Source organism: Mastacembelus armatus, chromosome 5, assembly GCF_900324485.2.
Source record: "Mastacembelus armatus chromosome 5, fMasArm1.2, whole genome shotgun sequence".
NCBI lineage: Eukaryota > Metazoa > Chordata > Actinopteri > Synbranchiformes > Mastacembelidae > Mastacembelus > Mastacembelus armatus.
In genome coordinates, this window is record NC_046637.1 from 26,344,886 (window position 1) to 26,359,012 (window position 14,127).

General features: G+C 40.6%; 2 protein-coding genes across 3 annotated transcripts; both read right to left on the reverse strand.

Annotated features, from left to right (window-relative positions):
* On the reverse strand, positions 1-5,707 carry mettl1 (methyltransferase 1, tRNA methylguanosine). 2 transcript variants are annotated; one of them, XM_026305928.1, is made up of 6 exons: positions 5,511-5,707; positions 5,220-5,347; positions 4,754-4,914; positions 2,432-2,545; positions 1,185-1,286; positions 1-444 (listed from the first exon to the last, which is right to left on the reverse strand). In XM_026305928.1, the coding sequence occupies exons 1-6, from the start codon at positions 5,588-5,590 to the stop codon at positions 328-330; spliced, it is 702 nt and encodes a 233-aa protein (XP_026161713.1). In that variant the 5' UTR covers positions 5,591-5,707; the 3' UTR covers positions 1-327. The 2 variants fall into 2 exon arrangements, with proteins under 2 accessions (XP_026161713.1, XP_026161712.1); XM_026305927.1 differs by having other exon boundaries at positions 4,754-4,938.
* Positions 5,708-7,525: 1,818 nt separating this feature from the next.
* On the reverse strand, positions 7,526-13,213 carry LOC113129810 (E3 ubiquitin-protein ligase MARCH9-like). Its single transcript, XM_026305924.1, has 4 exons — positions 12,869-13,213; positions 9,572-9,727; positions 8,231-8,423; positions 7,526-7,845 (listed from the first exon to the last, which is right to left on the reverse strand). Exons 1-4 carry the CDS (start codon positions 13,211-13,213, stop codon positions 7,526-7,528), a joined length of 1,014 nt encoding a protein of 337 aa, XP_026161709.1.
* Between the last annotated feature and the right edge of the window lie 914 nt (positions 13,214-14,127).

The window sequence follows — 14,127 nt, forward strand, 5'->3', positions numbered from 1 at the left end:
TCTGGCAAAAGAATCTGGAGAACTTCATTAAAAAAAGACAGTGATAAGAAAATACATAAAATACTTCACAAGCCTGAACAGAGATTCTTGTATGTGTACAGGTTTACTAGCACAGTTCTTTGTGAGCTGAGGAAATATATAAAATACTCAAAAAACTCAACATAAATCCTCCATCGGGTAATGATGTCCATTAATGAAACACCATCGCTGCTCATCTGCTCAGAGACCAAGCCACAGCCTCCACATCCACAGTATCATCATCCATGTGCTTCATGTACGACTGAAAACAAAAGACCATCATTCCAGTTTCTTGCAAACTGCCTGGTCCTAGTTCGCCTCTTCGATCCTCCGGAAAACTGCGAGGAAATTCTTCCCGCTGTTCCTCTGCACTTTCTTTCCTTCCTCTGTGCATGTACCCAAACGATTTATAATGACATCACCCACCTGTCGAAATAACATTGAACACAATTACATCAAGGGCCATGGGGACAGTAGCCGCCCTGGCTTTAGTGTTGAAATACGAATATTTGTGTTGTTGCTGTCATGTCTGTGTGGACAGCATGCAGCTAGAAGGGAATTAGCTTAACTTCTTAAAGCATGGTAATTAACACACTGTCGGTTTAATCCCTACACAAACAGAAATCTGCATTTTCTTAAGTCTAATTTTTCCTCATCTTTCAGTTCTTGAAGCTGACACATCATTTTGTACAGAGCATTACTACCCACATAGTGTGCGTGTGAAAACAGCTCATATCACTCTTCAGGCTGTAATTTTTAACTCTCAGATATCACTGATGATATTCTGACAGCTATAATGTCACTCTCTTGGCAAAAGACCCAGATACAGAAGTGTGAACACACAGCTGGCAACATGGCTGCAAAAGCCTCCATCACTGGCAGTTACATCAAGATAAAACCAAACAACAATTAAATCAATTCAGCATTTTCACAAGGAAATGCCTGTTTGTTTTGCTCTCCAATGGGACTAACTAATCAGGAATGAGATGTGAACATTTTCTGTTCTGGCCATTGTGCCAACAGTGAGTGAATACAGAATACACCAGGCTAAGTAGCTGCTAGCTCCTGAGTAACTCAGACATGCACCCACCCCCCCAATGAGCAGATGAACAGCGAATGTCACTGTCATGGCCTGTAAACAGATGAAAAGCTCCACGTCAACGTACCAGTTCATCATCGGGGACACGTGTAAACAGTTGATGTTCACTGAAATGCTTCACCATCCAGAGGTGGACCTCCTCCACATCTGTAATGGTATACACCAAACCCTGACACAACCAGACAAACAGGGAGATTACAGAAACAGAAATAAAAAAAAAAAATCAGTTTCACTGATGGAAATTGATTCTTTTATCAAACAAAAACACATTCATAGCACTAAACAATGAAACTGAGGCTTTTTTGCATTCTCAGTTCAAATATTTTACCAGAGTTAAGTGGTTTCGTCACCTCTGGAGAGCAATGGTCCTTGACAGAAAGATAAAAATAACCTACAGACAGCACAGTCACAGAGGTTAATCACCTATGTCACTGCAGTTTACTTTGGAAGCTGGACAGATAAAATTACTAGAACAAGGAGTTCTTAGAAAACTCAGCAATGGCACAGATTTCCACACGAGTGCATGTCTGCACGTATGTTTTCTTTTTCAGAGAAGCCAGGATGAGAAACTGTGTGTGTGTGTGTGTGTGTGTGTTATCTGCTCCAGTTCACGTTAATCACTGTGTCAGGTGTATTTCATTCTAAAAGATATTGACTAAGAAACCACATTCTCTGGTTGTTTTGGTATGAGAACAATGAAAGTGCCTCTATAAATGAGCATTTTCATCACAGCCTCCCCACCCACACAGAGCTTCCATGCATCAATACGCACACACGCGCACAACAGAGGGAAAAACGATAAAGCCAAATTTAGATGCGTTCCACTGATCCCCACAAACCTCCATCAGCACTTACACCCTTATTCCAACATCCCACTGCTGCCCTGACCGCAGGAGCAGGGTGTGTTCAGGGGTCAAACAGCTGCAGGACACACTGGTTGCTCAATTTTATTTCAGAGAATTCATGGATTTCTGCTCACTGAAATCATTTGGTAAGATGATGAGGGGGAAATGGCAATTTGTTGCTCAATGTCATTTGTTTGTTTGTTTTTTTAGTGTCATTAAGTCTATAAAATACATCTAATTCTTCCTCCCTCATCTCAGTTGCAGATATTTAAAACCTAACCTGATGATACTTAACAAATCCCATTAAACGTCTAAAACCAACAACAACCTGATCCTACTAAAAGTTACTGGACAGGTCTTATTCCTCTGTGCCATAAACCTCTGCTGCTGTCCTAAGACTATTAAGCTCATCCAGGAGGGAGAACACATCTCTCCCACTGACAATTTTCATTCATTCCTACATACATACCCCGACTCTCAGTGTGTAGGCATACTCTGCCAACAGCGTGGGACTAATGATTCTCCACTTGTGCTTGGTTTTCTTGAAGTGAGGGTCAGGGAAGAGGAAGAACATCTTACTGAGCTGAAAGACAGAGGGAAGAAATGTTCAGAAACAGGAAAATAAGAATGAGCGTTACTCTGTGTTGTTCCCACACATGAGATCAAAATAAAACACTGTTTTGACTACTTTTATATTATAGCTCTAAAATGTGTGAGTCATCATTAAATGTGGTCCCTGTGATATTTTGTGGTTGGTTGGTTACTGTGCAAAGCAGAACTGGAATTTCCCTCCTTGATTTTTTCTTTTTTTTCCCCATAAAGTTTCCCATGTCTCTGTCTTTGGTAAGTGCACACTTGCAGACTCCACTGACATAAGTCTGGCTGACACAAAAACTAGTGCAGTAACTTTTTATTAGTTAAAATAAATAATGTCAGGTATAGACAGAAAGATGTGGGGATAATCAGTGGGGGCTGCTGCAGCCTTGGGGGCTGCTTCACTGCTCATGGAGGATGGAAAAAAACATAAGACTGAATTATTTTGGGGTTGCATAGCATATTAAGAAAAGGAAAAAAAAAATATGTCACAGCTTCAGAACGTGCTGTTTCAACACATCATGCATGTGAGACGGATCAGGACTAGTTTTTGAGCACTAGGTGGTCGTCTTTTTATTGCTCCGCTTGGAGGAAAACCTGGGTAGTGAAGACAGTTTTGTTCTAATCATGAGTGAAAAGACAAATATCAGTAAAGCAGCTGGAAATACGTTCATCTGTGGTAGATGATATGACTTATGAGTAACTTCAAGGAAGTCAAAATGTCAAAGCACTTTAATGAAAATTCAAGCAGAACATTCCTCTCAAGCACTTCAAGTCTCTTATTTAAAAGCTGAAAAATGTTAGTGTGTGTGTTTTTACATGTAATGTGTATTCCATAAATGTGTCAGTGTTGCAGCAATCACTCTCCTCTGTTCACTTCTTAAATAATAGTCAGGGCATCTGGGGTGATGCTTTTTTAGCCCAGTGTACCACAGGTTTCAACAAGTCACAGCAAACTGGAATGGATAAAAGGCATCTCACACTGTTTCATATTCAACTTTCAAGTCAGTCAATGAAGCCATTGTTGTGAAAAGCTGGATTTATTGAGCAATCTGCATAAACTGATTCAGTCCATTTGTTAAAACATGAAAAAAGTTAGTCAGAAAAGTTTGGTCTTTGGCAGTGCCAGGACAGATTGCCAGCATTATTTAAGGTTAGTATGCTGGCTTTGGGATGCTGCTCCCAGGTTTGCCCCTGATCTTTGCCAAATGAAAAGGCCTGCTAAGAGAAGTGGATTAGGAGAGCATCTACAAGCCTATGATGACCCTCATTACAGCACGGCCCGTTCCACATAATACCTCCATTTCCTTAACATTAAACAAATGCAACTTTTAACATTTTTCCAAGCAAAACATGACCTGAAACGGAGCCTTACTGCCTTTCCCACACTCCTTTTCAATACCTGCCATTACGTCCTTAAAACCCAACCGCTGTCTCTGCCCCCCCCCTCCCCTCACCACTCGACTTAAAATCCACCTCAGCTCCAACGATCCTTTAGAATGATGTCAATACATACACACTGATAGAGTTTAACCACAGTCCGACTCATAAACTCTGCTATATAATTGTAGAAATAAATCTGGACTGTGTGCAAGTGGATGCTTTAACTTGGCACTGGAATGAAACCCAGGTAAAGGCTGCGACAGTGAGTTTGGAGCCAGTGTTAAGTGTGTAACTAAAAACAAAAGTTGTGTAAAAAGCTTTCAGAGAGAACCACACAAATGTAATTTCAGAAATTGGACATTTGCATGTATCTGGGTATAAAAATTGATTTACAGACGAGGAAAAATGAGGTGGCATCAGAAATAATGTCAGCTGCTGGTGCCAGATGCTGGTCTCTGCTTAACTGACTGACGAGAACATAAAACATTTTAATGGAAATGTCACATGTGTTTTCTTCCAGTACAAAACAATAAAAAATTAACAGAATCTTCAGCAGAAAGAAAAATCAGCTATGATGTCTCAGGTTGTTTTGTGATGAATGAATGTGAAGAGACTTGACAAAAAAGGGGATTATTTGACTTTTATTCTACAGGGATTGTTTTATTTTGCTATAAAATCTTGAGAAGGACTTTCATAACTTTAAAGTTTAATTAAACATTTAATTAGGTTTACTAAATAATAATTAATAAAATAAATCAATTATTAAAAAATAAATATTATTATTATTATTAACAACACACACAGGGGACCTTACCTGTCCTTTAAAAAAGAAGTTGGGCAGGTATTTCATCGCGTTGCTGCGAATGCAGGCGATGTTCTCGTAGCTTCCGGGCTGAGACACTCGCAGTGACTGGATACGGTCCTGAACGTAATCAGACACTTTGACCCGAATCTCCAGGCCCAGGATGAGCTTGTCTGGGAAAAGTGGCGATAACTCCACTGAGACGAAGCAGCAAAGACGCAGAGACACACAAACAGAGACAGGAACCATGAGGACGTGAAGTCAACATAGAACAAGACCAAGAACAAGGCTCTGGGTCAGGGGTCTCAAACTTCAGTCCTCGAGGGCCACTGTCCTGCTTGTTGTCCAACTGTCCCCACAGCTGATTACCTGGACCAGGTGTGTTCAGCCAATCAGAAGCTGGAAGGGCAGGGGTAGTTGGAAAACAAGCAGGACTGGACTTGGAGACCCTAGGTGGTCAGATCATGGACATAAGTACCTAAAAGGCCCCCGTATCCACATCCAATGTCTGCAAACTCCACCAGAGGGGTCTCTTTCTCAGACGGGCTGCCAGTGAAGAAGTGTGGATACAGTTTGGACCAGTCCATTTCCTCAGGACACACTGGACTGAGGAGCAAACACAAGTCACAGATTATTGCGAGGACAGACGTTATTAAACGATTTTATACAGATGTGGTCTGTTAGGGCGAGGTCAGAAACACCAGACACATCTGTCAAAGCGTGGTGTCTTGTTTGTTTGCGACCTTTCCATGGTTATGAAATCACTCACTACTCAAACGTGTGATATGCCATCGGGTTTGAATGGGCGCGTTGTCTGTAGTAACGTTTCTGAGGCATTGACGAACTCATGGCGGATTAAGACGCGAACTTTAGCCCCAGAAAGATTCAGTCCGTGACCCAGTTGTTTAGAAAGCACACCCATGTAGCGACACCCTCACAGTCACGCTGCTTTCTACTCCGCCAGCCCGACAGGCGAAGGGTTTTTACGTCATCAGTCAGCGTCGTCTCGGGGGTTGCCAGGTTTGCAGAACCACATACGCGCCGGGTCAGAGATAAGATACAAATTGTCTTAATTCAGAATGACTGAATGTGTGTTGTTGTTAAATGTGCCCTTGTTACGGTGGGAAATAATACATGTAAACAACTGTAGAGTGTAAAGTGCACCTGTAAAGTAAAATTAACCAAACTTTAGTACAATTAGTAAAATTACTTTAGTGGGGAAATATGTGACATTTGCCCATAAAATCAATAAGTCACGTTACAAATGTTAAGAAGAATAGAGTGGAAATGGTCAAATATAAAAACTATATTTAGGTACAGTAGTTAAGAAAATGTTAGCTCACAAAGCGGTGTAAATAATGAAATAATACTGTATATAATTCCCAATAGTTATTTTGAGCGGCTGCATTGATTTGCTTATTATTTTATTTACTGGTGCATCTGTGCATCTGGTTATTGTTTATGACTTATAGTACGCAATAATAAAATGTGTCACATTTAAAGACTGCTATAATAAAACTCTGGATGTGTGTTATTTGTTTTTACCTACGACAATCTGACTGGATGCTGCCAGTGATTTACATTGTGCAGTTTAAATCACAGTAAAACAGTACAGGGCTATATCACAGAATGGCATTCATCTACTTTGGCAAATATTCTTTTTTATAAACATAATATCTTCACTTCTGTTTGCATCTTCTTGCAAAAATGTCCTTTGTTCTTCTACTCTTACTTATCTAAACCATTTCCAGCTGTCGTCTGTCTACATTACAATAGCTACGACCAATAACTTCATTATTTAATCCTTGGTAATGCTGAGTGCATGGATCATGTTAGTATTACATGCTGATATTAAGATGATGAGTAAATTTAGCCTGAGGGTAAAGATTCGATTAAAACTAAAACAATATTGACAGGACCATTGTGGAAACTATTGCCTATATTAAAAGGGAGTGATGTAATAAATATTAGGACATCTAGATGGAGTTTGTTTAGCATAATGTATCATTTTTAATGTATACATTTTGTCTGTTAGATAAGAGGTGAATATATACAGTGTATTTGAAAGATTTGTGCTATATTTTACAGTTGCATTAACATTTTTCCATTATATCCTTTCATTTCCTTGGGGTTTGAGATTTATGTGGTTCTATCAAGAAAATCCAATCCACATTGCACAGTAAGTTTCATTTTATTGCCTAAAAACCAGACTAAAGAAAACACAAAGTTTTTTTTGAGATCAACAAAGTCTTTATTACAAAACATGAATTTTGTATGAGGGTATATTTCAAGCAGTTGTGTCATGTATCAAAGTTTTATTGGGCTTTTTAATGTCTGATTCATGAGTGCTGCTTTAAGTGTAAACAAATACCAGACCATGGTGGACCCTCGGGACTATGTGGAATACATTAAGGGGGGGTGGGACCATTGTAATCATCACAAGCAGAAGCACAATCATTTTCATCACCAAAGTCTTTATAGAATAAATTCCAATAAGTGTATTTTTCTTTAGAAAGCAAAAAGAGCTTTAAAAAAGCTTTTTCTTTTTCAAAATTATTAATATTTTTTTTGTTATGGTTTCTGGTCTTTATCTTTGCTTCAGATCAAACTGCAAGACATATTTCTTATTGGCCGCTTTGAGCTCAGGCAGATTCTATGACCCAAGTATGAGACAAGAAGATAACGGCAGTGTTTAAGTGGCAATCACAGTTTTTTGGTACTAAATCCCCATCAACACTTTGATCTCCTTCTTAAATCGCAGAGCACATTTGTCTGTATATAGTCTCATACTGTGGTCACCCTCATGACCACCTCATGGTTGGCACTTTGCAGGTTGTTGGGTCTTAATTGACTGAGGATGTGCAAAATAGTATAGCCACAGTGGTGTTGGAGAATAGTCCTGACGTGCCGACCCACCCTCCGTCCACTGTCTGTGACAGTTTGAGAAGAGTTCCTCTCAACACGACTGGTGTCTTTACTGCTGGAAGTGATGGGGTCACCTAAATCCTTTATTTTCTCATAATTCAACACTTTCCACTGCTGGTTCACGGCCTGCCAGCGTTTAAAGATTCGATAAACAGATGATCCTTCATGGATGATTAGTCCTGGACATAAAGGACAAAGGGTAGGGGAGGTCAGGGGCACAATAACAAAGGATACATAGACATGGAGGTGTTGAATATGAATATGATTTGAATAGCAAGACATCATAAAACGTCTAAATGACACAGGGTTAAAGGGACTATAAGATCAAATATACTAGACCTACAGGGCCTATGTGGATATTTTAGACTGATGGTGTTGATGGTAATGCTTTCAGATAAAAGCCAGAGACAGAATGCAACAAACATGGAAAACAAGTCAGATTTTTTATTTCTTTTAACTAACTTAGGAAACTGAAGACTTGTATAAAGGTTAACACCAAATCTGTATACACAAATATCAACAGTTTATGTTGATATTCACACCACTGAGAATTAACAGTCTTACCTATACAAACTATGTCCATGAAACCGTACATGCCGTAGCATATCTGAAAAAGAAGGTCCTGCCGCTGCCATTTGGCTGAAGGGCTGAGAGACGACCACACCAACCAGGAGATACTGGCGATGAGGAACAAAGAGCCCAGGATAATGGCTGCAATCTGCACTTTCTCAATCACAGTCAGAGAGATGGCCTGCCACTAGAAACAGACAGAGCGAGACACAAAAATTGACTGAAAATTACAAAATGCTTCTTGATTATATAAGATAACAGACAGTCTCTGGGAAAATCTCTGCAAATCGTGTTATTGCACACAAATGTACCTATAAAGAGCAATGTGCTTCCAAATAGCCATATTTCATTTCAACACACATTTCCCAAAACCTTTTCTGCAATTTCAGGGTATAATCATTGGACTTCCAAGGGATTTACAATGTTTGGATGCTGCAGGTTTGAAACTGAACTCAAGAATGGGCCTAATTCAATAATGAACCTGAACAAGTTTCTCTTTGCTTTGTTTTTCTGTAGCGGGATATATCACATACACTTTCGTTATTTCATTAGAGTGCAGGGTCTTAGCATCTTATTTTTCTAACAAGATTTCTGCAACTGGTTTGAGCGGATACTTCATTACCACAATTCTCTCTGAGCACAAATCACTACTACAGCACCACCTCATTCACTTATTAGGAAGAGCACATTTACATTGATAATAAAAACCTACAGTATTAAATTAAATCCTACAACCAATTAGCCCAATTCAAACTTACTGTATATAACATAAAGTCTTTTTATTGCTGGAGCTTTTGAAAAATGGTGTGTCAGATGTTTTATTCTTCATTTGGGAAGGCAATTAAAGGAAATACATGGTGTCTCTGGTAATATATCCATTCCAGCATTCAGGTGGTGAAATACCACAATTGGGTGATACTGTCTGTGAATCTATTGTCCATGTGTAACAGGCTTAATGTGCAACACAGTTAAATCATGTACCAACTCTTTAAACTGGCATCTTCTAGTAAATCCTCACCACTTCCATCTTCTGCATTTGTCCATAAATATCAGTATAAACAAATAATTTAAAGCCTGCCCGCAGCAGCGTGATGCTGATGTGCTTCCTGTTGGAAGTCAGAGCATGACCACTGAGTAAAATCAGTCCAAAATGACTCTGTAATAAAGCTGCAATCTGCTCTGTATCATTACATTCACTTTATGATCAGTGCCCTATATGTGAATTCTATGCTTTTCAGTCATTCCAATCTGGCAACATGTAGTTTATGCATTTACCGCGGCCTGGCAGTCTAATATCAAGCCCTTTAAAGATGAAGACAAAGACATCGGCTGTACCTGCAGTGGGTTTTTGGTGCTGATGGCCAGAACCTGGTACTTGAAGTAGCAGAGCTCACAGCTCCAGGAGCCTCTCTCACTGATCCAGTGGATAAGGCAGGACTGGTGAGTACAGCGCACAGAGCCATCACAGCGACAGGGACTCAACAACTCCCCCTGCAGAGGACAAACAGCAGCTGCATGACACACAAAGACATTCCCAAAAGCTGCAGTTATTCAGTCTACCTGTTGGAGATTTGATTTGTTGAAGATGATAGTAGTAGATGATAGTGATAATATTACTGTCACATTTATCTACCGAAGAGACTGCTTGTGTCATGGAGTTAGGAACAAGTACCAACTTATAACATCAAGAGGAAACTATATTGTAATGTATGCAAATGGGTTAATACGTTTATAAAAGTTAGAAAAATAGGTTTCATTTGCAAAATATTAAGGCAAAATAAGGAAAAAAGTCAAGTAGTAAAGTCAGTACAGGGACTCTTGGTAGATTACTACAATGTGAGCATTGACTGATGAGCATATTACATTATATTCGTTCAGCTTCTAATTTATTATCCTTTTGTTGCTATTCAACAAAGGCTGTGATGGTCTAAATGTTAGCAAAGTGTGAGCTTGTGGCTGCTTGTAAAAAAAGACCAGCAGGATTAAATCTGGGTGGGACAACTGACAAAAAAAAAAAAAACTGTCCCTCCTTCATCAACACCCCTGTGGTGCTCATGAGCAGGACCCTTAGGTCCATCTGTTCCAGTGGAAAAAAAACACCGATTGTACCGGGCAGCGTCCACGTGTGAGTGTCTGTCCCTATTTGATAAAACAGGATTTCTTAGAGAACATACCCTGAAAAAAAATAGTTTAGAAATTAGGTTATCTGTTTTTTGTTTGTAGTGCAAAGCTATAGCACAGTGTGTAATCCATCTCCACTGTTGACATGAGACAAACAAAAGGATTTCAAAGGGACAATGAATAATGATGACACATAAGGCAACAACAAGTTATGATAAATGGCTGCGTCTTAAGGTGAATCATGTTTCCCAGGGGTTGCATCACCTTTAACATATGTAGCTTTCATGTAACCCTTAATGTTGTCACCTAAATATTACCTGCATCCAAGTTTTATAGACTGCACCACAGAAACTGTACAGATTGGTGTATTTGTTCTGTGGTCATAACTGCAGTAGATCACTTGCAGAAAACACTGACGTCAATACAGGACAGAAATCCTGGGAAAAGCTTTTAGCTGTCGATCCCCCAGTTCATTTGTCAACCAAGACCCTAAAAAAGCAAGTGCACCATATCATCATGAAGATATCTGAGAAATCACATGAAATACCTGTGTAGTTATGTGCTGACTTAAAAGGAAAATGTTACTACTGGTGTTTATTGTGTATATATCGAACCAGTAGTGTATTAAAAACGAAGGGGTACACATGCCTTTATGTAATAAGTGGCAGACATTAAAAACATGAGACAAAATGTAATAAAGTGAGAGTATAGTGTACCCTTATTTTTACATATTTCATTATTTGCAGCTTAACGCCTTCATCTGGATACAGTTCGCTTTTCCTCATATCACTTTCCTGAAGCCTCAAAACAAATCACAGGACATCTGGCGCAGGTTTTTGTAGTCAGTATGAGACTCCCTAAGGCCCTCGGACTGACAACGCGCTCGCACATCTCAATTTATTTTCTGCCTGACTGTAGGTGATGTGCTAGGTCTTTAATTAGTTGGATATCTGGAGGGGACACTAAAACTTTTCCAGACCTCTGGCAAAGTCTGTCTCTTCAAGGTTGATTTCATCTACCAGATGATGATGTGCTCAGGCTCCTACGTCTTGGACAAGGATGACGTGAACATTAAAAAAAGGCAATTTACTTTCTGTGCATCCACCCCATCTGTTCTCTTTCATGTGAACAGAAGCGACGTTAGAGTGCGACCTCCTGGTTTCTTAAAGGAGTGATTGATTCAGCAAGTTACTGCCTTCGTCAGTCAAATCCCTCTGAGCATTTATGACTATAAACAAGTTCCTGCTAAAAATGGTCTTGTATGTGAAGGCATCATCCTCTAAAACCTTTCTTGGTTCTTTTTTTAAAAATGGTCTAATTTTATGCATCAGATGCTGCATCTGTTAGGACTTCATGGTTCACATAGTGACATGAAGCTCCTCCTGCTTCTCTGCTCTTCTTAACTGATGCCCTTCGTCTGCCCGCTGCTATTTTCAGATCACCATTGATAAATTCATTCCCTTTCAATCAGAATTTTCGATTTGTCTCACAGCAGATGAGCTGCACGCACACGGGTGGTACATTTTGGTGTCAGTGTATATTTCATCCTAAGTTTTAAAAATGAAATTGCTTGCACGGCTAAATAGCCCAGAGGGACACTCCACTGATTTCCACTCAGCCTGTGTGAAAAACAGGAGGAGCTTTTTCAAGTCTGAGAAAACATCAATGTCATCAGGGTTATTGCAGTTTGTAACTGAATAAACTGGATGTGCTGGAAAAGACAAGCTGCGTGAGGAGACTTTCACAAAAAAGAAGAAAGAAAAGGCTGAGTAATGGAAAACGTAGGATTCAGTGCATCTTAACTAAAAACTAAAGGTCAGGACATCTCAGCCTCCGAGCTTCAATGTTTATGATACATTTTAAAATCTGTCTCTTGCAGGTCTTTGACATTTGTGGCCACATTTCCTGACTTTTAATGCTTGAGTTATAACAACCGGTGCTAAAAGGCACCAAAGCCTTTATTTGTAGATATAACATGGTCCCAGATCATCTCCACTGGCTCCCAAACATTTGCATTGGATGTGGCTTCATGTGCAACACATGTTGAGCTTTTAATGTTTTTCTGCGTGTGTTTGCTTGAAACAGTTTGTCAGTTCTATGGACACAAAGACAGTGGTGGAAATGTATTAAGTACTGCATCTAAGTACAATTCTGAAGTATTTGCACTTGAGTATTTCAGTTTTCTGCTACTTTACTGTTAATTTCAGAGGCAAATATTTTATGTTTTCCTCCACTGGTAGTTAGTTATCAGCCCAGGAGCGGTAAAATGTGCCAGTTTGCATAGTTTAATGCGAATATTTGAATGCAGGAGACTCAGCGCAGTAAATGGAGCTGCTTAAAGCCGCTTCATTCATCTGAGCGCCACGTGTTTTTGAGTGAGAAAGCACTTTGCTCTGCTGAAGTGTCACACCAAAAGCGTAAATCTGTGGCGCTGTCGAGGGCAACCAAAGTGCCCCTGAGATGCTGGAATCCCAGTTTACCCACAACATCACGTTTATTGCTTAATTTTACCTTCTCCGGTCCTTGGAAGCAGATCCGACACTGCGGCGATCGCATCCCGCTCTCTGAGAGACTCGGGGGGGAGGCAGCGTCCAGGCCTCCTCCCTGGGGTATCGCGCCTTCTTTATCCTCAAACGCCAGGCTGCGTGGCCGGGGGTCTGACCCATAATATTCCTCCTCGTCATCCCGGTGAGAGCAGTTCAGCGGCGGCCAACCACAGCCTCCTATAGCGAGTCCTCGCATCCTGGTCTGTGAGTCCGGCTCTGCGCCTGTATCAGTCCTCCTGCTGGATCCAGAGCGCATCAGTAGTAACACTTTGAGTTCACTGAAAAACATCCGAATCCGGTACTTAAGCATCCTTCAGCAGCTTCACTACACAGACCTCAGCTCAACTGTGGCAGGTCCATTGTAAATTATTATTATTATTATTTATTATTATTATTATTGCATCTGAACACGTGTATTTAAGCAGACAGTCCACATCCTACTGAAAAATCGAGATCTCGGTCAAAAAAGCATGTGGACACCATGATAGGCTCTTAGATCAGCCCATAGCTCTTTGCATATCCTGTTGTTATAGCATGTGCACCGCATCCCAGCCAATAGGGAAGGATTGTTTTTCATGGATAGAGGCGTTTTCTGTCGGGTTTCAATGGAGGCTGAGAGCCACGAACTGTGGGGGGGCAGCATTACAGTCCGAGGTGCCCAGCATCGTCCTCTCATGCCTACATTTCCATCCAGTTGTTTGTTAGTATCCCAGGGTTCAAACGGGTCCTCCTGGTGCTTCAGATCAGCAGGAGCTGTTCAGGATTTGGCAACAAAATCTTGGAGTCTGTTCTTCTTTATTGCGGAAAAGCAGCGAGGGCGTCTGTTGGGAGCGGATAATAAACCCGGAGATGAAATTAAACGAGGTGAAAGGCGTGTATCCGTTGTTGTCTCCCAGAGGCATCCATCACTTCAGTTTTCTTCTCTGGACTCCTCTTCTTCGCTGTAGTGTGTGTGTGTGTGTGTGTGTGTGTGTGTGTGTGTGTGTGTGTGTGTGTGAGTGTGTTTCTGGCTTGCAGATCGAGCCGATTTCATCCCACACCTTCACCACTTAAGCTGGTCCGACAGCCCAGTTACAAAGTTGGAGATGGAGGCGACGAACAGTGAAAATCCTCGAGAACTCGCAGCAACACTTCTAGTCTCTTTCCATCCATCTCTGCGCCACAAATCAGGAAGAGAGAGAGGATGCCAGATATGGATTCCTGCAAACACACAAATCAACCGAT

Excerpts from the sequence above, each read along its gene's own strand:
- mettl1 (XM_026305927.1), bottom strand. The coding sequence starts at position 5,590 with ATGAGTTCGTCAATGCCTCAGAAACGTTACTACAGACAACGCGCCCAT. Across the intron at positions 5,348-5,510 it reads GCATATCACACGTTTGAGTA|TCCAGTGTGTCCTGAGGAAA; the intron begins GTGAGTGATTTC and ends TTTGCTCCTCAG. Across the intron at positions 4,939-5,219 it reads TGGATACGGGGGCCTTTTAG|TGGAGTTATCGCCACTTTTC; the intron begins GTACTTATGTCC and ends GCTTCGTCTCAG.
- LOC113129810 (XM_026305924.1), bottom strand. The coding sequence starts at position 13,213 with ATGCTTAAGTACCGGATTCGGATGTTTTTCAGTGAACTCAAAGTGTTA. Across the intron at positions 9,728-12,868 it reads GCTTCCAAGGACCGGAGAAG|GGGGAGTTGTTGAGTCCCTG; the intron begins GTAAAATTAAGC and ends TGTCCTCTGCAG. Across the intron at positions 7,846-8,230 it reads CATGGACATAGTTTGTATAG|GACTAATCATCCATGAAGGA; the intron begins GTAAGACTGTTA and ends CTTTATGTCCAG.